Source organism: Psammomys obesus, unplaced genomic scaffold (assembly GCF_907164565.1).
Source record: "Psammomys obesus unplaced genomic scaffold, mPsaObe1.curated_primary_1811, whole genome shotgun sequence".
NCBI lineage: Eukaryota > Metazoa > Chordata > Mammalia > Rodentia > Muridae > Psammomys > Psammomys obesus.
The window spans coordinates 12,302-37,327 of record NW_026590174.1 but is presented as its reverse complement, the minus strand read 5'-3'; the positions used below and the strand labels follow the sequence as shown (position 1 = coordinate 37,327).

At 37.5% G+C, this 25,026-nt stretch overlaps 1 protein-coding gene across 1 annotated transcript; it reads right to left on the bottom strand.

The window, feature by feature from the left end:
* Positions 1 to 8,457: 8,457 nt before the first annotated feature.
* LOC129676288 (vomeronasal type-2 receptor 116-like) lies at positions 8,458 to 23,996 on the bottom strand (the record flags this gene model as incomplete). The annotated part of the gene is made up of 5 exons (XM_055606624.1): positions 23,782 to 23,996; positions 14,110 to 14,398; positions 12,400 to 13,206; positions 8,944 to 9,171; positions 8,458 to 8,646 (listed from the first exon to the last, which is right to left on the bottom strand). Coding segments are annotated over exons 1-5 (1,728 nt in total), but the record flags the coding sequence as incomplete, so codon positions are not given.
* Between the last annotated feature and the right edge of the window lie 1,030 nt (positions 23,997 to 25,026).

The window sequence follows — 25,026 nt, the reverse complement described above, 5'->3', positions numbered from 1 at the left end:
TCAAGGGTGGCCTTCCTTGCACCTTTATGTGCCGAGAGACTAGAACATGGAGATGAAGTGTTCATGGTTGCACGAGTTTGACTTCTTTATATGCAATAAGATGGGAAAAATTTGTCCTATGCAATGGGGCCCCACTGTCAGTTTTCAGAGAGCAACCTCTATCCGAGTGTCAGCCTGGATTTTTTCATGATCTGCATGAAACCTCAACCAAAAACTCAATCAACTGTGAAGACGTTCCATCACTAGGAGACTTGCCTGGCTACAAATGTTGGCCAGTTCAGTCTCCACATCCTCCATTAATAGGAGTCCTTCTCTAAGTTCACTCTCATAGATTCCAGGAAGATAATAATGTGCTAAGATTTCACACTAGCCTCAAATAGTCCCAACTCCATCCTTCTGTCCATAGACTCACTCTCTTCATACCGCCTGATCACACTTCCTCTTCTCCCCACCTACACACGGTCTATCCTTTGAACCTATTGTATTTTCTCATTTCAGAAAGATCTCCACTACTCCCCTATGACCCTCCTCTTTACCTAACCTCTCTGGGTCTGTGGATTGAACTTGATCATTTACTCAAGAGCTAATTTACATTTATAAGAGAATACATACCATATTTGTCTTTCCAAGTCTGGGTTAGCCTACTCAGTATAACATTGTCTAGTTGTATCTCTTTGCCTGTATTTTTTTTAAATTTAATTTTATTTTTTTATTATTAGTTACATTTTATTAACTCTGCATCCCAGCTATATCCCACTGTATCCTGCTCCCTTATTCCGTCCAACTTAATGGCCCAACTGAAAGCCCTAGGAAAAAAAAGAAGAAAATACACCCAAGAGGAGCAGATGGCCGGAAATAATTAAACTCAGGGCTGAAACCAATCAATTAGAGACAAAACAGTTCAAAGAATCAACGAAACCAAGAGCTGGTTCTTTGAGAAAATCAAGAAGATAGACAAACCTTTAGCTAAACTAACTAAAAGGCAGAGAGATACTATCCAAATCAGCAAAATCAGAAATGAAAATGGGGACATAACTCCAGACACTGAGGATATCCAAACTATCATTAGGTTGTACTACAAAAGCCTATATGCCACGAAATTTGAAAATCTGAAAGAAATGGACAATTTTCATGATTCCATTTTTGAAAATTAAGTCAAGATCAGATAGAATGCTAGAATAATCCTATATCCTACAAGGAAATATAAGCAGTCATCAACAGTCTCCCTTCCAAAAAAATTCCTGGGCCAGATGGATTCAGTGTAGAATTCTAGCAGACCTGCAAAGAAGTGCTAACTCCAATTATCTCCAAACTACAACACAAAATAGAAACAGAAGGAACATTATCAAACTCATTCTATGAAGCCATGGTTTGATACTTAAACCACATAAAGACCTAACCAAAAAAAAAAAGAGAACTTCAGATCTATCTCTCTTTTGAAGTTTGATGCAAAAATACTCAATAAAATACTTGCAAACTGAATCCAAGAACACATCAAAGATATCATCCACCATGACCAAGTAGGCTTCATCCCAGGCATGCAGGAGTGGTTCAATATATGGAAATCCATCAATGCAATCCACCACATAAACAAACTGAAGGAGAAAAACCACATGATCATATCCTTAGATGCCAAAAAAGCATTTGACAAAGTCCAACACCCATTCATGTTTAAAGTCTTGGAGAGTTGAGAGATACAAGGCACATACCTAAACATTGTAAAGGCAATATACAGCAAGCCTATAGCCAACATCAAACTCAATGGAGAGAAACTTAAGTCAATCCCACTGAAATCAGGGACAAGACAAGGCTGCCCACTCTCTCCATATCTCTTCAACATAGTACTTGAAGTCCTAGCCAGAGCAATAACATGAATAAAGGAGATGAAACTAGGGAGGAGAGAGGACCCTGAGTAAAACTATCAGTCCCCATCCCAAAAGCCAAAGAGGATGGACATCAGTCGAAGAAGAAAACAGGAAATAACCTAGGAACCTGCCAGAGAGGGCCTCTGAAAGCTCAAAAGGGTATGCCTTCTTTTCAGCACCGCATGGAACCGTCTCCAAAATAGACCATATAGTTAGTCATAAAGTAAGCCTCAACAGATACCAAAAGATTGAAATAATCCCTTGTATTCTATCTGACCACCATGGACTTAAGCTGGACCTCAACAACAGAATAACAAACAGCCTACATGCACATGGAAACTGAACAACTTGTTACTCAATGACAGCTGGGTTAAGGAAGAAATAAAGAAAGAAATTAAAGACTTCCTAGAATTCAATGAAAATGAAGGCACAACATACCAAATTTATGGGACACATTGAAAGCAGTGCAGGCAAATGGTGGGATCTAGAAAAGATCATTCTGAGTGAAATATCCCAGAAGGAGAAAGACAAACACGGTATATACTCACTTATGTAGACCTATAAGATATGATAAACATAATGAAATCTATACACTTAAAAAAGATTATCAAGAGAGCGGACATGGGGTAAGATGATCAATCCTGGTTTAGAAAGACAGATGGGATGTGCATTGAACGTATGACAGCAGTCTACTGAGCGCATCTGAAAGACCCTAACTAGCAGTGTTTTCAAAGCAGATACAAAGACTCATGACCAAACCTTCGGCAGAGTACAGGGAATCATATGAAAGAAGGGGAGTTAGTATGATGGGAAAAGGATAGGAGCTCCACAAGGACCAAATATAACTGGGCACAGGGTCTTTTCTGAGACCGACATTCAACCAAGGATCATGTATGGATATAACCTTAGAACCTCTGCTCAGATGTAGCCTGTGGTAGCTCAGTAACCAATTGGTTTCCCATAGTGAGAGGAACAAGGACAATTTCTAACAGGAACTCAATGACTGGCTCTTTGACCTCCCCACCCCCCAAGGGAGGAGCAGCCCTGTTAGGCCACAGAGATGGGCTTTGCAGCCAGTCCTGTAGATACCTGATAAAACAGGATCAGAGAATGGGGAGGAGGTCCCCCCCATCAGTGGACTTGGCAAGGGGCATGGTGGAGATGAGGGAGGGAGGGGGGATTGGGAGGGAACGAGGGAGCTGCTTACGGCTGGGATACAGAGTTAATAAAATGTAACTAATAAAAAAAATAAAATTAAATTAAAAAAATAAAAAAATAATTAACAAATGCAAGCAGTATAATAATACATGTTTAGAGTTTATTTAAACTGACAATGAATTACAGTTAAAAAGGAAAAAAAAGGGTGTTTTCCAGAATTTTTTCTCAGTCTGTTTGTTACTTGTAATTATAAAGGCACTGATATTGAGTTAATCTTGTATCCAGCCAGTTTGCTGAAAATATTTATCATGAATATGATTTTTCTAGTCGAGTTTTTAGGGTCACTTATGTATGATATCATGTCATCTGCCAACAGCGATACTTTGATTTCTTCCTTTCCAATTTGTATCCCCTTGATGGCTTTCAATTTTCTTGTATATCTAACCAAATCTTCAAGTACTAGATTGAATAAATGTGGAAAGCATGGAGAGCCTTGTCTTGTCCATGATTTTAATGGAATTGCCTGTGTTTCTCTTCATTTAAATTCATGTTGGGTACAGGCTGTATTAAATTGCCTTTATTAGGTTTAGGTATATCCACTGTATCCCTAATCCCTCTAGAACTTTTATCATGGAGGGGTATTGGATTTTTGTCAAGAGCTTTTTTTTGGTATCTAATAAGATGACCATTTTCTTTTGTTTTATTTATGTGGCCATTTTCATTTCCTGATTTTTATATTGACCCACTTTTATATCTCTGAGATAAAGCCGATTTGATCAGGGCAAAAGATCTTTTGGATGTATTCTTGTTTTCAGTTTGGGAGTATTTCATTGCATATATGTGTGTCTATTTTCATAAACGAAATTGGTCTGTATTCTCTTTGTTGAGTCTTCATGTTGTTTGCTTATCAGCACACCTTTAGCCCATAAAATCAATCACACAATGTTTATTTTGTTTCTACTTTGTGGAATAGCCCTTTACCCAATAGTAAAATAGAAGCTATCATTAAATTGTCTCAACCAAATACACAAGCCTGGTGACAGTTGATTTGATAGTAAAATTCTACCAACTTTTAAAGAAGAGTTTCAGTTGTTGTTAATATCTAGCTTTAAGCCAGGGTGGTGTGATAAGAAGCATGGGTTTCTTTATATTTTCTTGTATGTTTTGAGACTTTGCTTTGTATGTGGCAAATTTTGGAGAAAGGTCCATGAGGTGCCAAGAAGAAAGTATATTCTCTTATGCTTGGGTATAATGTTTTGTAAATATGTTAAGTTCTTTGGGTTTATAATGTCAACTAACTCCAGCATTCCTCTGTTTTGATTTTGTCTATACAGCTGTCCATTGGGGAGATATTGACATCTTCCACCAGTGTGTAAGGATCACTGTGTGATTTATGCTGTAGTAGTGTTTGTTGTACAAAAGTAGGTGGCCTTGTGTTTGATGCCTAGATGTATTGAAATGTCATCTTGATGGATTTTTTCTTCAATGTACATATAGTGTTCTTCCCCATCTCCTTTGATTGATTTTGGTTTGAAGTATTTTTTATATCAAATTGCTCCACCAATTTGCTTTTTAGGTTCACTTGATTGGGATATCTTTTCCAACTCTTTAAACTGAAGTAACGTATATCCTTGATTTTGATGCTTGTTTCTTGTATACAACTGAAAAAAATGGATCCTGTTCTTACATCCATTCTGTCAGTGTGTATCATTTCAATGGAAAATTGAGACCATAGTTACCAAGCAATTTCCATGAACAATGACTGTTAAGTTTTTCTTGTTATCGTTGTTTGTGGTGGTGGTGGTATGTGTGAATAATTGAGTGTGTGTGTTTGTGTGTGTAAGTAGCTGAGTGATGTGCATTTCCTTTCTTTGATGATGGAAGACTATGTATGTTTCTTTTTTTCATATGTGTAATTAACTTCCGTGGTTTGTGTTTTTCCTTCGAGAACCTTCTGTAGGGCTGTATTGTAGAAAAATAGTGTTTAATTTTGACTTTCCCACAGAATATCTCATTTTATCCATTTATAGTGTTTTAAAATTTTGCTGGAAATCGTATTCTGGGATGGCATTTATAGTCTCTTAGAGTCTGTACCACATCTGTCTAATCCTTTCTTGCTTTTAAGAATTTACATTGGAAAATCTGGTATAATTATAATAGGTGACACTTTATACAGTACTTATTTTACCTTTGCAGGCTTTAATATTTTTCTTCTGTATTTTTAGCCTTTTCATTATTATTATGTGATGAGGTGACTTTCTTTTCTGATTCAATCTATTTGTTGTTTCATCTACCTTTATAGACATTTTCATCTTCAAATCAGGAAATTTTTCTTCTATGATTTTGTGGTTATTTTCTGGGCCCAAAGGCCCAGATACATTCTTTGTATCTGGGATACATTCTTTTCTCCTATTCCTATTATTTTAATATAAATATTATTATATTTTCTCTTCATGGTGTCCCATATTTCCTGATGTTTTGTGTCAAAAATTTTGTAGATTTAATATTTTCTTTTATTGTTGTATTCACTTCTTTTATTGTTTTTTCTATAACTGAGGTTCTTCTCTTCTGTGTCTTCAATTCTGTTGGTGAAGCTTGACTCTGTATTTCCTGTTAGAATTCATAAATTTGTATATCCAGGATTCCTTCAGTTTTCTTGTCTGTATTGTTTCTATTTCCATTTTTGGTCTTGAAAACTGTTGTTTCCTTTTATAATTTCTTCCTTTCATTTATGTTTCCTTCAATTAGTTGTTTGTATTTTCCTGGCTTTCTATGAGAAATTGATTCATTTCCTTTTTAAGCACCTCTCTCATCTTCATACAGTTGGTTTTATGGTCTTTTTCCTGTTTTTCCACTGTGATGGAATGTTCACAACCTGCTGGAGTTATATAATTGGGCTCTGGTAAAGATGTATTGCCATTGCTATTGCTGTATTCTTACACTGGCATCTGGGTGTCTGGGCTTCATGTGATTATCCATCTAGGTACTGATTTCCAATTAGTCTTGTTTGGGTTGGTGTTTAATTTCTTACTCTGTTTTGTCTATGGATTTTCAAAGAATGTGTTCCCTTTTCCTAGCCTGCTTGACTGCTGTGTTCAAAAGCTGGCGGAGGCTGGGGGAAGGGGACACAAGGGAGAGATGGTCTAAGGGATCTAAAGGATGTTTGGACAGGAGGGAGGGGAAGTTGCAACTGGTGTTCTGTTGCAGCACTAGGGAGACCATAAGGACGGGGTCTGAGATAACAGAGAGCAGGAAAGTCTACATGCAATCTATCTGGTCTTCTGCAGGCATTGAATGTGCTTGAACAGAGAGGTCTCGATTGCATTTTCATTTTCTCTTTAAGTAACTTTGAGCAATTTTAATACTTTGCCTATTGAAATCTTCCATTAGGCAAATCTCCTCTTCATGAAGTGTTTCTTTTTCAATATTTGTCTCTAATTTGTGAGCACGTGTAACTAAAGATTTAAAGTTTAATGTGTATTCTAAATGAGATATTGTATATTCAGCATTTCATTGTATTTATCACAAAGAATATAAACAGCAAGTAAAAGTGAAATGTATCCTCCACTAGGATCCTCCACTAAATTTTACAACTAGTTGCTTACTTCGGATTATGGATTTATGTAATATTAAAATGTGAATAATTATAATTTCGTGGCATTGTTTCAATATGTGACTATATCTAACTGTTTTGCTGGCAGTAACCACTGGACTCAGAACCACTTAAACCTTCAGAATTGATATTAGGCCCCTTTTCTACATAAATTTTTTTTCTACCCACCCCTTTTTCTTTTTATTTCTTTTTTTGTATTTTTTTCTTTCTTCATTTATTTTTATTAAATCCAGTGACTGGACTCTAGCCACAGGCACAGACAGCTGCTTAAATCACTGAATGAAATAAAAGAAACAGAGGATTGTTCAAACAAACAGCTGAAAGAACTGGTGGAAAAACAGTAAAATATAGTGAGACAGGTGAAAGAAATCAACAAAACGGTTCAAGAACTGAAGATAGAATTGGAAAAATTAAAGAAAACATAAATGGAGGAAATTGTGGAGAGAAAGAATTTAGGGAAGAAAACAGGAACTATCCACCCGTTTTTCAACTTCTTATTGCACAGGTTTGGGAAACAGAAGGATATATGAAGTACATATCTCATCATAAATATAAACTTAGAACGTCAGCTTCAAAAGCCTCACACTTCAATGACCTTGAGATAAAGAACACTGAATTTTCCAAGTATTCATTGCAGCTTCCTAAGACTGTACTATGTACACATTCCTAACTCACCTTCCTAATTCACTTGTGAGCTAGAGATGAATAGAAAATACAATCTGTTCTCTGAAAATGTGCAGTTCTGGAATATGTTTGGGAATGCAAAGCACATGCCACTTAAGTTGAAAGCAGCATCTCTGAGAATGGGGTCTTCCTAAAGCATTTCATGAAGAACTAAGATAAAGGAGATTCAACCTTCAATCTCAACTGCTTGAGTCATGAAAAGAGAATGTTAAACATATTTTATCAAACATATAAGTATGAGTTAAATTCACTAAGGCACATAATACATTAAGGCTTACTTCTTTAAGTGGTCATTTTCAGAGAATATTACACGCAGTGCTTGTATAATGACTGAAAAAAATGTGTTTCAGGGAATAGGGAAAGGCTAGTGAGGCAGCTTAATTAGAGTGCTTGTAGCAAAAGCTTGAAGACCTTAGTTCAAACTTTCAGCATCCAAGTAGGAATCAAGGAGTGGTGGCACTCATCTGTATTTCCAAAAATGGTGTTACAGAGATAGGAAGAGCTTTGGAGATGGAAATCCAGCTGGACCAGAAAAATTTGTGAACTACATGTCCACTTAGAAACCCTGTCTTCAAAGGTAGTGAATTGTAGTACTTGATCTTGGTAAGAAAGCTGTCATTTTTCCTGTCAGGTTGATGCTGTCGTTCTTAAACAACATCAGACTGCATCCTCATGGCACTTCCACATGGATTGAAGGACACCATTTCTCTTAGGATACCCTTGACCTTCAGCACCGATTGGAACCTCCAAATTACCTAGGGTCGTGGACTGAGAATCTATACTTCCTCAGCCTCCTGAATATGAGGACAACCATGGTTTTACTGCCCAATTCTACCATGGAATGGGTCTAAAATTCCCCTTCAATTTTACACTCATTCCAACAGTTCTGCTCTTTAGGGCACTCTGAAAACACAAGAGTGGCCGAGAAAGAGTGTGTCAAACGTGGCCCCTGAATACTAGTGAACATACACACAGTTGCACATTCAAGAAAAAAAAAAAAAAGAACCCCACACATTCATCCTAACACATATGTATTCCACACTGACAATGAACACTACACATGTATAATAGTACTAATTATATAAAATAATATATCATATTAAGCAACATAGTCATTTTATCTCCTCATTCACATACCGTCCCTTTCGGGTGAGAGAAGACAGTAAGTCTGTATAGACATTTCCCCCACAGCTTGAGGTTACCTGTAGCATTTGAAATCTCATTTTCAGGACAGGGGGAACAATCAAAACAGCAGGATGCTTTTCCTTCTGAGTGGGATTTTTTAAATCCAGGAGCACAGCTCACACTGCATACAGAAGGGGGTATCTGTAAAGCAAAATATGTATTGTTAAAAGATAGCAGTTTACCTGCTGTTTTTATAACCATACTATGTAGTATGTATTATGCCACTAGCTGAATTTTATGAACCGATGTAACAGGCATAGTCAACTTAGTACAATAACAATACAAGTCTCCAGAAACTAATCAATGAAATTTGTCACTTAAAATATATATAAAAGTTCAGATGAAAATTATATAATCACCATGAGGACGGAACAGTGAACCACAATATTTTGATAGCTTCCATCTACTTGTAAAATGTTAAGTTTAGGTCAAACTCACCTGCCTACTCACTGTAGCCCATTGAATCATGTCCTCAGATAAATACAGTTTTTGACCTTGTGGAAAATATGGGGAAAAATGCCCTATTTTCACCTTCATTCCAAGACCTTGTAGAAAATTCCAAATTATGTGGATGTCATACTCTGCATCTGTTTTTGTTTTCTCATTAATGTTCACTTTGTCTCCAATAGGATTAGAAAAGTGCATGTTCTTAAGGAAAGCATGTATCTAAAGAGATGGAGCACTCTATTAATTATTAAAACACATATAAATATACTAAATCAGGAAAGGCAGTGTAGGAAAAACCTCCTAGTTTTTAAAATCTCTCAAAATCCAACTATATTGGAAGTACTCTATCAGGTAAATAAAATTACATAGATAATTTTTAAAATGTCATGATGATGTTATGATTTCAGGCTTTCCATAAAAGGACAAAGACATGAACAACCCAATACTCGGCAGATAAATGAGAATATAAATAGTGAGAAAATAATCTAAACACCCATTTTCTCTGTGAGTATTCACCTTGCATGATGGTATTCATCAGTTCCAAAACATTTTCAGAATAAGCTATCACATCTATCACCACACATTTGAGTACTCAGTGTCCAAGGTTTTTCTTCTTCTAGTTTTGATTTAATCATGCTGAGTGAAGCAACCCAGATGCAAAGCAAGTATTGCATGTGTTCTCTTATATTTGTATGTAGCTTTTACGCTTTAGGTATGCGTGTCTTTATGTTAGTACATACGGAGTTTAAGAAGCTAGTAAGGGACTATGCATTTGTATTGCAATCTTTCAACGCTTGCAACTAGACTATAGTACGACAAAGTGATGAAGTGGACCTAGTTTAAGTAGATTCAATAGGGAGGATGATGAAAAACTGGATAAAGAAGGAAATATGTGGAAGAATAACTAACATTAAAAGTCATTTGAAAAGCTACATGTAAACCTACTATTGTATATGCTTCGTAAATATTTACATATATAATAGTAATTTAAATGGATTCACTACATTATAAGAGGGTCAATGTCCCAACTAGATATCTTACATCACTAAACAAAAGTTCCATTGTGAGGAATGGACTGCTTCTTGCTGAAACTTTGACCAAACCATTCTTTTAGAACCTGACAAACATCACAGGCTATTTCTAAGTGATAATCTGATTAGATGATGAAGAGTTTAAGATAGCCTTAATATAACTCCATTTTGAAATAAAGATTTTGACTGGGAACTGAATTCAGGTACCAGGAAATTTCACAGAATGTACACCTGGAAGAAAACAATGTTAACTCTCCTAGCAACAGCCTCCAGGAAATATCACAGAATAAATGCTTCATAGAAAATAGAGACAAATTCCCTGGCAATAATCAATGGGAATCAGTTGAGAATCGTGTGGGAAAATTCTCCCTAATGTTTCAGATATGGTTTAGAAAAATAGCCATTGTAATTATATGCCTTAGCCTTTGTGATTGCGTGCCTCAGAAAAGGTCACCCTGCCCTGCTAAACCTCACCCATTTCTGTAACGCCAAGACTTATGCCCCCCTCTTTGCTGCCATGGAAACCCCCTTTTCACAGATTTTCCCTTTCAAAATCCTGTTCACTCTGAGCTTGGGGTCCCACTTCTCTACTGCTGCGTCAGTGAGACTTGGGTCCCAAGTTCTATCGCTCTTGTAATAAAGGTCTCTTGCAATTGCATTGAGTCATCTCCTGGTGGTCTCTGAGGGTCCCGTGAACCTGGCATAACAAAGGCAATATCCATGGAGCCACAAATTACTTCTGTTACTCACTGGAGAGAAATCAAATGATGTCCAAGTAAAAGCTTCACTACTATTCACTAGCTTCCATGGTGCTGAAAGATGCTCTGATGCTACCAGAGGAGAACAGCAACCATCAATGACACCCAGCTACAGACCCTGTGAACTACAACTGAGACTTGTCTGCAAGACATAATGGTGCAATATTGACATAAGTGCTTTTAGAGAAATCCATCACTTTCTGATTGAATTTTAGGCCCATGTTATGAGACAGAACTTGTATCTGACACTGCTAGAGTGTTCAAGAACAGTAGACTAGATAGGCAATGTAGCCTATGGGAAACCCACTACTATCAACTTGCTAAAGGAACCTGCCTATAAAATGACTTCTAATAACACACTGCTATACTTATACTCCTGAGCAGACAAGTATAATCACTAGAAAACATTTTCCTTCCAGTATATGGTAATTAACACAGATACAGCTGTACAACCTGCAGATAGTGAGAGATGTTGGCACACTAATTCCTAAAAGGAGTGTCTTCATCAAACACCCATCCTCAAGACTCAGGCATCCATGTAGAAGAAAATTCAGAGGGATTATAAAAGTCATAATTGGTGGGTGACTCTAAGGAAACTGTATCTTTAGACACAACAAACTGATGCATGAATAAACTCACAGAGACAATTTGAGTACACAACAATAGATCTGCACAGGTTCAAACCAGACCAAACCCCACCACAGAGTAGAGAAAATGGACATAAAACCCCACACCCATCCCAAAGCTTTTTGCAGTTGAAAATACCTGCTCTGAAAGGGAAAATTACTTTTCACAGATGGAGTGTCACTCGGTGTAGTAAGCACACTCTAGAACAGGCCCCATGTCAGGACGTTGCCCAAGAGAAAACAGAATCCATGATATTTGTACGCTCCTTAATTGATTTTGATGTTTTTATTTTTATTTGGTTTGTTTGTTTTGATTTTCACATATTGAAATACAAAACCCGAGAGAGAGAAACAGAGTGAGAAAGGAGAGAGACAGAGAAAGACACTCAGAGAGAGACATATATAGAGACAGGTATAAAGAATAGAGAGGTGTATAGAGATCGAAAAAGAAGACATGTAAGGAGGTGGAGATGACGTAGTGAAACGTGGGAGGGAAGAAAAATGATACTATTAATTTTATCTGAAAAAACTTAATACAAAAGAATTTGTGTAAAAATTACTGCTTTAAAACATTTTTTGACCCATTCATACCCTCCTTGAAAAAAAATCATTGACTTTGTCAAAAGTGGTGTTCAATATTTCATGTAATTTTTTCATGATTTAATATTAATATTTTTAATTCTTGATACATGAAAAATGAAAGAAACCCTTATAAATGATGGAATAAATCTCAGACAACTATGCTTTATGATCCCATTCTTCTCTAAGAATATTTTTTTGCTGTTATATCATATATACATAAACAAGAAAAATGAATTCATCAGGTTGTATTTACATATTTGTGATTGCAACATATATAACAATAATACTCAAAGAAAACAGGCTGTCAACTTGAGAGAATATGAGGGGAACATGGGATTGTTTACAGAAGGAAGTAGTGGGGGGAAGTGATGTAATTATTTCAATTAAAATATTTTTAAAATTTGGGGTACCTTGAGAGTACCCCAAGGTTGCTAATAGAAGACACTTTACCTGAATGCACTCATTCATTAGTGCGCTCACATTTTTCCTTTGCAGAAAATCTATTTCTTGAAGAAGCATTTCATGGAGGGCATGGGCCACAGCATATACAGCATTATATATATTGTAACACTCATCATTTATGGCCATGTCAAATCTGTGCCATGCTACCAATTCCCATGTGTTATTGAATGTACAATGACTCTGTGTTTTACAGTTAGATTTCAATATTGAACAGTTGGTGTACATCCACCCCAGTCTTTCAGGAGAAAAATAATGTGTGTCCTTAGAGAACTTCATTCTGTCCAAGAAATTAGGAAGAGCAGAAATACCTCCATGATGTTGTGAAAAAGTGAAAGTCCTGTGGAATGCAGTAGGGCTGAAGTCACTCTCCCTTGTGATGTCATCCCATTGTGAGGTGCTGACCCAGGTTTTCTGTGTGCCTAAATATTCCCAGTGTTTAAAACTCACTTCTAGAGTAGAGTTCACTTCCCCATAAATGATTACAACATTTGCTGATGATGTAATGATTTGGTGGTAATATTTCTCAACCCTTGTCATGAATAACTGCATGTTCTCTGGGATCATATTTACAAAGGCTACACAGACTCCATTTCTTTGCATTTCTTCTCTTACGTCTAAGAGAAATTGTCTACCTTGGTCATCATCTTGGATGACCAGTCCCACCCACATCCAGCTGAAATGTATCAACAAGGATACCATGGCTTCAGACAGGAATCTGTCTTTGGAGGCAATTTGATGCAGATTAGGAAACTTGTCTTGGTCATTCAGGAGAGGGTGGAATGGTCCATAGGTAATCTATAGGAAGCAGAACAGAGGCAGTAACATGAGGTAGATGTTTGCTATCAAGGTCAGTGTAAGCTGAGAATTATACTAAGAACCAAGCGGCCGGAAGAAAGATCTTTTCAGTTCATTTATAAAGTATTACTTAAATGCTCCAAATCCTCTAGAAAAATATTGACTAAGTTAACTCTTCTAGAAATTCCCATTTCTTGTGAAAGGAAAAATATTTTATAAGCCAGAGACCATGACAGACTTTCAAATTAGCTTTAGGCTGAACAGGCCTGTGTTTCTGTTTCTCAGAAAACAAAACTACAGCCTATGGAAACAAGATACAGTAACTCAATAACCTCCCTGAAAATCAAAAACAGTAATGTAGTAACTGCCTTGAAAAGTCCCAAGCACTTGACCAATCAAATTAAAAATTAACCAGAAAGGCTTTATTTAGTTACCTGTGCACTTTTTTTAGCACTCTGTTACCTGGTTACAGCTTGTTAACTGGACATTCCATGAATTCCCCCTATCCCTTAGATCAGCACTAACCAACCAATAAAAAGATTACCTAGTCACAGTAGGGAAATGCTTTGTCTTTAAATTGCGTCTGTGTGTTCACTTCCTGGTTGCCATTCTAAGGAGTGGTGGCCCCAGCATGCTGGCAAATTCTGCATAATAAATGTTCCTTGCCTTTATATACTACCTGAGTCTGGGGTTTTTTTTCAATGATTCCCCGACCTAATGCCTGCAACTCTGTCCCCTTTTCAATTTTAAACAACTGTTGAAACTATAGTTTCAAGCTCCGATTATTAACCCTTTAATATATATGTATCAATGAGTATACACTACTCTCCGGAATCTCTTGGACAATGGCAGTTAAGGAGGCAGTATTGTAACACTTAAAACAAACAAAAACCAAGAACCTACCTGTGGGATAAGGTTGATCTGTAGGATTGATGCCACTTGGGCAGATGTTCTCCACAGTGGGCCCGTAAGTGCCATCACACAGGCACTCACATCACAGATGTAATTAGGAAGAGGGTAAAGATATTTTGTCACTATATTTAGATGAGTGAATAATGATAAATAACCCTTGCATTTACCTTCAAAATATGCAATACCCAGAGACACATTGGGTAAAAGGTACGGGTTACTATTGATCTCATCCATAGCAAAATACAATGATAGAACATACTGGTATATTTTGGGAGGCAAACTAAAAAAGAGGAAATGATAATTATTATAAATGTATCACCAAACATGCATATCTTTCCATTAAATTTATTAAATATTATAAAATTAATTTTATTTGCATTAGCTTCCTATTTTGAAAGCTTTCTCTGTTTTTTGAGGCTGTGTCAAATTGAGATCATTAGCGACATGTGAGAGTCTCTCAAATTTATAAGGAGATGAAGGAGACATTAAATTAAATATGATTTTCCTGAAATCCACTTTATTACATTCAAGTTCTATAAGAAACAAGCACATGTTTTAGATATTATTTTGAGCCTGAAAATAACCTCTTGCTCTGGACAGATGGTTCAGCAATTAACAGCACTGTATATTCTTCCAAAAGGTCCTGAGTTCAATTTTCAGCATCCACGTCATGGCTCATAACTGTCTATAGTGAGATCTAGTGCCTTCTTCTGTTGTGCAGGTACACATTCAGGCAGAACAGGGAGTAAATAATAGATAGATAGATGATAGATAGACAGATAGATAGATGAACAAATAAGTATTTTTAAGAAAGAAAATGACCTCTTCAGACTTGATTCTAGAAATGCTATCAAGAATTAGGACAAGCATTGGTTGGACAGTCCCTCAATCTCTGCTCTATTTTTATCCCTGCATATCTTGTAGGCAAGGTAAATTTTGGGCACATGGTTTTTGTGTGGGTTGGTGTTCCCCTCCCCCTGAGACCCACCCCAATTGCGAAAGCCAACCCCTGACACTATTAATGATAATCTACATGCTTTAAGACAGGAGCTTACCATAGCTGTCCTCTGAGGGGCTCTGCCCAGCAGCAGATCAGAACAGATAATGACACTTACAGTTAAACAGTGGGTGGAGTATAGGAAGGCTTTTGGAAGAGTAGGGGGAATAACAGAAGGGAGGGGACAGAAGCTCCACAAGAAGACCAACAGAGCCGAGGCTGGGGGAGAGGCCCTCTATGGAGACTAAAGTACCAATCAAGGACCATGCATGGACTAGACCTAGGCTCCCTACACAGATGTAGCTAATGGGCAGCTCAGCATTCATGTGGGTCCCGTAATAATAATGGGAGCAGAAGGCTGTCTCTGACAGGGACTCTGCTGCCTGCTTTTTGATCACTTTCCACTGGTGAGGCTGCCTGTCTAGGCCACAGGAGAAGAGGATGTGTTCAGTGTGAACTTGATGTGCTTGGATCTGTTAGTGGAAGTGCTCCCATTTTCGAAGAATAGTGGAGGGAAAATAGGAGAAAGAGGGTAGGTAGTATGGGAATGGGAGGAGGGGAGAGGTGTTGTAGTGGTTTTAATATTTGCTATTGATATATCTTTTGGTAAAACTTGCTATTAATCCTAAAGTGCTGTATAACCAAATCACCACACAGAGACTGGGTTTATTTAGTTATCCTAGAACACAATGCTGGGCAATATTTACTGCCTCCTAAACCTCCAAGCCCTCATAGTTTCCTAACATTTAGATTTCCCACATTATACTTGCTTTTTGTGAAATCTTAGGTCCAGTCCATCTCTCCAAGTTGTTCTCAGATCTCTCCCCAGCTCTCTCTTCTAGCTCTCCTTGCCTTTTTTTCCTCCCACTCTTTTCCTGCCTTCTAGCTCCTCCCCTCTTTCCTGACCTCTGGTTCCTCCCAGCTCAACATTATGTCTAGTTGCTTTATTTTTTCCAGTTTACACAAGAGTTGAGACAGGATGCTTAGAATGAGCATCACAATGCAATATCCTGATTGAAAGCAGGGGGCAGGGAGAAATCAGCTTTTGAATGAACAAGGATAAGGTGTACACATTAAAAAGAACATTATACCAACAGAGAGGGTTATGATCTAGATATAAAGTGAGTTAATAAATTTTAAAAGGGTTTAACATTACATAACAATATAAATTCAGAATTTCACAAATGTATAAAATAATTGTGACAAAAAACCTCATTACAAAGTATGGAGTTTGTTGGACTCTCTTGCAGCCCAGTGCACTAACGTATGTAATAGTGAAAATGCTGTTATATAAGTTTGGAACAGTTGGCCACAAACAAATCTTTCCTAGTCAGTCATTCTTAGAGAAGACAGGATGTCATCACCCCACTTTAATCCCCTCTTCTACATTTCTTGCCTTTCTAATAGTTTTCTAACTGAGTCTATAAAACAAGGAAGAAAAATATTTAAGCTAATAATATTTATCAAACTGGTTGAAGATACTTTATTATATGTAGATTATTGTAAAATATATACTTTTTTTTCATTTAATATGGGCATGGTGGCACATGCCTTTAATCCTAGCACTAGGGAAGCGGAGGCAGGGGAATCTCTGAGCCTGTGGCCAGCCTACAGATCTGGAACTGTACAGAGTGAGTTACAGGACAGCCAGGGCTACAAAAAGAAACACTCTCTTAAAAATTAAAACAATAGAGGAGTGAACGTAGATCTTTATGCAAAAAAATGTTTCACAAGCATTGGTGTTTGTGCATGGCTGTCCATCACTTTACATATACAAGGCTCTCCTGGTGGTCTGAAAGAAAATGGCCTTTATAGACCCATAGGATTGGTACTATAAGGAGGTATGGCCTTATTGAACTACGTGTGCCCTTATTGGAGTTAGTGTGTCATGGGTAGAGGGCTTTGAGGTTCCAGAAGCTCAAACCAGGTCTTCTTGCTGTCTGTGAGCACAGATGTAAACTCTTCAACTACATCTCCAGCACATCTGCCTGTGTGCCACTGTGCCTCCCACTGCGATGACAGTGGACTAAATTTCTGAACTGTAAGCCAGGTTCAATTAATTTTTTTAATTTATTAGAGTTGCCATGACTCTTGAACAATGACTAAGACACTTGTCTCCTCCATATACTCTTTTCCCATACCCTATCTTATATTATACGTGAAAATTTTGTACAGTGGAGATGATGTCTATGTGATGTCTAGGCGCATTCCATAAATACAGAGTCAGACTTTTTTTTTTACTGCCAGGATTGTTCAGTATCTTCTAGGAATATTCAAACAGGTAGATATGCAGTTGAATATTAGGAAAATCACAAAAGCCTGACATGATCAAACAACAGTTTTTTTTTTTTTTCACAGAATTGAGTGGAAATATGGCTAAAGCAGGAATGCAATAGTCAAATAAATACAAGGAATTGGGTGACTGTCAAAGATTTGGTCAACTAACTGTAATGAAGCAAACCAATGTAAGAATTCTTATGAACTATGGTATTATATTCAAGGAAAATATGTTAAATCTAAGGAAGAGATTTTCCTAAGTAGAAATGCTCAAAATCAGCTCAGTATCCAAGTGAGTACCCTAGTAAGGGGAACAGGACTGTCTCTGACACGAACTCAGTGGCTGGCTCTTTGATCACCTCCACCTTAGGGGGGCACTGCCTGATCAGGCCACAGAGGAAGATTATGAAAGACAGTCCTGATGAGACCTGATAGGCCAGGGTCAGATGGAAGGGGAGGAAGTCCTCCACTATCAGTGGACTTGGAGAGGGGCATGGGAGGAGATGAGGGAGTGAGGAAAGGGTTGGGTGGGAATAAGGAATTGGGATACAGCTGGGATACAAAGTGAATAAGCTGTAATTAAGATAAAAAATTAAAAAAGGAATGCTCAAAATAAAAAATGAATAGTGGTTGATGCTTCTCAATGAGGATGGAAATAATAAAACAATGTATGTTCAAAGTTTCAAGAAAGTCACTCATTAATTATACATTTTTATATAGATTATCATCATAAATATATTAAACTGCCTTGAGAAACAATTCCAAATGATAAAGAATATATAATTACAGAAGATATAATATCAATATCTTATTAATTGACTGTGATATATTTGACAGTTCTTATGTGAAACTAAAGTATATGTAGAGGACATAATGGAAGATGAACCTTGTGTGTATGTGTAAAGATATACAAATATGTACTTCTAAAGACAGACAAATTACCCATTAGATTATTCATAGCTTGAATTTGTGGATAATCATATTTTAAAACTCAGTAAAACCCAAAACTGTAATTATTTCAATTAATATGTTACTCAGTTTGATTAAACAATATGCATTCATATGTGTGTGTGATAATATCACTATAACACTGAATATATAAGATTATACTAAGTAAATAACAAATTAAGCCAATCAAAAATTAGAAATGTACAAAGCTATTTTATTAGTTCAAAGTTATATTTTATACTCAGAATACAAAACTATTTGTGTTATGTTCCAAATTCTGAAAAAATATTTTTCTCTTTTGTTATGAACTATTTAAAAAAAGAAAGCCATGCTGGCCATGTAAAGTAGCTGTGCACAGTACAGGAAAATACTGATTTGTTGCTTGTGACAGATTGCTGTGTAACAGAACAGACAAGAGGAAGATTGTTAGAAGCATCCTGCTTTTGTTAGAGGTTTGTAGATGTTTTAAACCCTAAAGTACATCAGTGAGACTTCGCAACTTTTGATGACTTGAGGCTTTTTTCCGTATAGGTTGACCTTTTCTATCTATAATTTTATTTTTTAAAAAATTCTTTACAGACCTTGAGAGAAAAATTCTCACCTTCATATGGAACAACAAGAAACCCAGGATTGCTAAAACAATTCTCTACAGTACAAGATCTTCAGGAGGCATCTCCATCCCTGAACTCAAGCTGTACCATAGAGCAACAATACTAAAAACTGCATGGTACTGGATAAAAACAGACTGGTGGGTCAATGGAAGCAAATAAAAGACTCTGACATAAATCCAAAGACTTATGGACACCTGATTTTTGACAAAGATGCCAAAACCATTCAATGGAAAAAAGACAGCATCTTCAACAAATGGTGCTGATCTAAATGGATGTCTACATGTAGAAAAATACAAATAGATCCATACTTATCACCCTGCACAACACTAAAGTCCAAGTGGATCAAAGACCTCAACATAAAACCAGACACACTAAACTGCTTAGAAGAAAAAGTGGGGAAGAGCCTTGAACTCATTGGCACAGGAGAGAATTTCCTGAAAAGAACAACAACAGCACAGGCTCGAAGAGCAACAAAAAATAAATGGGACCTCATGAACCTGAAAAGCTTCTGTAAAGCAAAGGACACTGTTGTCAGAACAAAACAATAGACTACAGACAGGGAAAGGATCACAACCAACCCTATATCTGATAAAGGACTAATATCTAGTATATATAAATAACTCAAGAAGTTAAACAGCAAAAAATCAAGTGATCTAATTAAAAAATGGGGTACAGAGCTAAACAGAGAATTCTCTGCAGAGGAATATCGAATGGCAGAGAAACACTTAAAGAAATCGTCAACCTCATTAGCCATCAGGGAAATGCAAATGAAAACGACCCTGAGATTTCACCTTACACCCACCAGAAAGGCGAGGATCAAAAACTCAAGTGACAACACATGCTGGAGAGGTTGTAGAGAAAGGGGAACCGCCTCCACTGCTGGTGGGAATGTAAACTTATACAACCACTCTGGAAATCAATCTGGCGCTTTCTCAGACACCTAGTAATAGCGTTTCCTCAAGATCCAGCTATACCACTTCTAGGCATATACCCAAAAGAGTCTCAAGTACACAATAAGGACATTAGCTCAACCATGTTTGTAGCAGCCCAGATGCCCCTTAGTGGAGGAATGGATGCACAAACTGTGGTATATCTACACAATGGAATATTACTCAGCAATAAAAAACACAGAAATCATGAAATTTGCAGGTTACTACAATGGGATATTATTCAGCAATAAAAAACACAGAAATCATGAAATTTGCAGGATCTGGAAAAAGATCATTCTGAGTGAGCTATCCCAGAAGCAGAAAGACACACAGGGTATATACTCACTCATTTAGACATATAATATAGGATAAACCTACTAAAATCTGTACACCTAAAGAAACTAATCTAGAGGGAGGACTCTGACTAAAATGCTCAATTCCTATCCAGAAGGGCAAAGAGGACAGACATCAGAGGAATGAGAAAAGAGGGAACAAGTCAGGAGCCTGTCACAGAGGACCTCTGAAAGGCTCTGCCTTGCAGACTATCAATGCAGATGCTGAGACTTATGGGCAACCTTTGGGCAGAGTGCAGGGAATCTTAGGAAAGAAGTAGGAAACAATAAGATCTGGAGCAGACAGGAACTCCACAAGGAGAGCAACAGAACCAAAAAAGCTGAGCACAGGGGTCTTTCTTGAGACTGATACTGCAACCAAGGACTATGCATGGAGATAACTTAAGACCCCTGCACAGATGTAGCCCATGGTAGTTCAATATCCAAGTGGGTTTTATAGTAATAGGAACAGGGACTGTCTCTGACATGAACTGCTTGGCCTGCTCTTTAATTACTTCCCCCTGAGGTGGAAGCAGCCCTACCAGGCCAGAGAAGAAGACAATGCAGTCACTCCTGATGAGACCTAATTGACTAGGATCAGAAGGAAGGAACAGAAGACCTTCCCTATCAGTGGACTTGGGGAGGGGCATGCATGCAGAGGGTGGAGAAAGGGAGGGATTGGGAAGGGTGGAGGGAGGGAACCACAGGGGAGATACAAGGTGAATAAATGTAATTAATAAAAAAATGTGAAAAATTTATTTATATATATAAATTACAGTTTATTCACTTTGTATACCCACTGTACCCCCCTCCTGACTTCTCCCAATCCCATCCTCTGCCTTCATCTCCTGCCATACCCCTCCCCAAGTACACTGATAAGGGAGGTCCTCCTCCCCTTCCATCTGACCCTAGCTTATCAGGTCTCATCAGGACTGGTAGCATCTTTTTCCATGGACTTTTTTTATTTTAACACTACAAGTATTACAAGCTACCTATTTCCATTTTAGCTGGTATTACACCAAATATCATTGTTAATATTTGGAAATACTGTCATCATTATATCTCTTTACCTCTTATGACCTTAGGACTCTTTTTTTCTCTTTTATTATTTTTATTTTTATTAATTACACTTTATTCACTTTGTATTCCCCTGTAAGCCTCTCCCTCCTCCCCTCCCGATCCCACCCTCCCACCCTCTTATTCACGCATGCCCCTCCCCAAGTCCACTGATAGGAGAGGTCCTCCTCTCCTTCCTTCTGATCTTAGTCTATCAGATATCATCAGGAGTGGCTGCATTGTCATCTTCTGTGGCATGGTAAGGCTGCTCCCTACTCAGGGGGAGGTGATCAAAGAGCAGGCCAATCAGATTATGTCAGAGGCAGTCCCTCTTCCCATTACTATGTAACCCACTTGGACACTAAACTGCCATGGGCTACATCTGTGCAGGGATTCTAGGTTAACTCCATGCATGGTACTTGGTTGGAGCATGGGTCTCTGGAAAGACACCTGTGTTCAAATTTCTTGTTCTGTTGCTCTCCTTGTGGAGTTCCTGTCCACTCCGTATCTTACTATTTCCCACTTCTTACCCAAGATTCCATGCACATTGCCCAACAGTTGGCCATAAGTCTCAGCATCTGCTTTGATATTCTGCAGGGCAGAGCCTTTCAGAGGCCTTCCATGGCCGGTTTCTAGCTCCCTCCTGTTTTCTTCTGATGTCCTTCCTCTTTGTGTCTGCTGACCTTAGAACTCTTAAAACATTATGAAGTCTTTATAAACCTAGCACCCAGGAGATATGCCATCTTGGGTACAGAACTCATATAATTCATACATGCTCTTCTCAACCACAGAAAGCATTTTCAGTGCACAGTTCTGAAGAGAACTGAGTGCTGAGGCATTGTGCAACCTGAGATCAGAAGAATGGACTAAAGAAAACCAGAGGAGTTACTGGCAGCCTTATATCACCTCTTATGAAATCATAAAATATCTACATCAGTACTCAGAGTTCTGGAGGTTTGTAAGGATCAAGACAAGCTACTTTGTATCATTTCACACCTGAATTTACAACTTGCTTAAAGGTTAGTTTCCTTTGGTTTGTCCACTTATTGTTTTCAGTCTTCCTGTTTTCCTCAATAAATTCAACTAACAACCTGATTATTTTCTATATCTCAGTATTTCTAATTATCTATTGTAATTTACAGGTTATGTGACCACCAATATTATCTTTATCCTATAAAATGTGCAAATCTTGCCTTACTGCTTTCCCATAATCTTCCTCTGTTTTCTATTAGTGATATTGAAAATTGACATAGAAATCCCAAATGTTTCCATGGTTTATTGATTGTTGGAAGCAATGTTTCATTTATTTCCTAAAACTGTACTACAGTAGTTCTTGGTGAGTATGCATTATATCATTACAAATATAATAAATGTCATTAATGTGAAAAATTTTGCACCCACAAAAAGATGGATGCTTTTCCACTCTAATTCAGTATTTCCACAATTAAAGTCCAAATTCTCACACTAAAGTCCACACAGGACTATTTTTAGATATTGACAACCAGTATTAAGGTAAATCCAATGCACATGGGTATACATATATGTGAATTCATGTTACAACATTTACTGAATTTTGAAAATATATGCCAATATGACATCAGTTTCAGAAAGTGTAAAGAAGAAAAAGACACCCCGCACACAAATGGAAGACGTGAGCATTCTCAGCAGACTAGAGCTGCATCAGTGTGAGAAGCTTCTTTCCTGCTGTTAAAGTTGGTATCTGTCATTACTAACTACCACTCTAGGGTTGACAGGGAAAAGAAGCGCCCATGCTCTCAGTGTCAACCAATTTTTATCAGGAGATATTCTTCTGCAATTCACCAAGCATCCATTTATTCCTTAAGTAGAATTCTTACAAATACTAACACCTCTAATTGCAGACAAAGCATACTCCATAGTGAGGTACCAAAAGAATGGAAATTCTAAAAAAAAAAAAAAATCACATTTTTTAAGGCTCTTGGTTTTGCATTCAATATCAGGTCCAAAAAAGATGACATTAAACAATGACATGCAGACTGTAGAAAGAGCAGGTTCGGTCTTTGTAAAATATTTGCCTTAGCAGAATATAGCATGGAATTTGCATGGATTTTAGGCTTTATGTGGCAAAGTGAGTTGCAGTAACAGATACTCACAAAAGCACTTTGGTACAATCTAAAATTTTGCTCATGACATTAGTTTCACTGAGCTTTTACAAAGATCACTGGACTCCATGGGGTGGAAACTTACAAAAGCTAAGTATCTTGAAGAATCTGTGTAGAAGGTAGTATGTATCTAAATTAGGAGAATTGTAAAAAGGAGTCTATGGGAAAGAGACACATAGAGACAGGGCCATTAGAGCATGTAAAAGTAGCCTCCAGCAAATACTCCAATACATTATGTCAACTTTCTATACCTCTGGTTTGGAAGAAGAGGAAAGGACATCACAGAATATTGGTTCAGCTATGTATAGAGCTCCTACAAAGTGTCCATTAGGATCATGAAATAGAAAATTAGGTATTGCAAGGGGAACTCACCGTACTTCAAGGAGATACTTGAAAAAGTCTTTTGGTGCAGGTTCCTCAGCTGTGTAAAGGAGAAAAGCACAGTCCTGTGGCAAGTCCCCATCACTGTTTTCATTGAATTTTACTCTCCAAAAGCACATGCTTTCAGTAGAATTGCACAAAAGAAGAGGAAGCTTCAGGAGCAAGACTACAAAAATTGAGCTGAACGTCTTTCCCATGTTAGCCATGCCGGAAACTTGACCTGTGTGAGAACCAGCAGTATCAGTCAGAAAAACGTCATATGTGCGAGGGTGCATATATGCCTGCTTCTATTTCTCTTGTGACTGAAGATACTACAAATAACCTCTTGATTTCTTTCTCTCCAGTCTGTACCAAAGTCTCAGGGGAGATAGAAAATAGCCTGGCCTGGGGTTCTGCACCTGCTTTTAACATTCAAGTGAGAAGCAGTTTTCAAAACATGTTATGAGGATGATCTTCTCCTGCCTTGCATGCTATGATTTCATTCAAGCCCCTGGCATGAGTTCCTCAGAGGAGGCTTCCTCTTGAACAGAAATCTGTGTTAATGAGCTATTTGTATGATCACAGTCAATCTTATCAAATTAATGTATTTAACAAAAGCATCCAAAATTCTCCAAAGTACAAGACCCAAAGTCATTCATGATATGCTTCATTCTCTGAGTGAAGTATGTATAACATTGCAAACTCACTGTCAAGACTACCTCAGAGAAGTTACTGCGTGGTGTTTGAACTACTCAAAACACCCATGTGCAGAATCACCAAATGTTCAATGTGCTTTCCAATATGTAGAGAATGCATTTGCCAAATCATGCTGAAGAAGTAATACTTAGTCAGTCGCTCATCATCACTGTAGACACAGCTTCATGTGGACTTCTAAAATATGGTTTCTCCGTCATTCTTCAATTCCTATGGATAAATACATTTTGTTGATCTATTTCTTCACTCACAACATTGATTTCCCCAATGGTTATATGTAAAAATTAATTTCTAGAAATCACCTCTATATGTTATCTCCTTTGGAGCATTCCTCAGGGTGGTGGCCAGGAACAGTATAGACACATTGATAGATGAAATCAGCCTTGGAAGGAAAAGGAAATTTATCATCCAAGAGGAATTTGGGTTTCTGCTTGCAGAATGTGTACTATAGTGCTATGTCTTCGGAAACTGCCACTATTTTTTTCAAAGAACATGAGTATATACTCACAAGAAAGAATGATCAGGGAATCCCTCAAAGGTGAA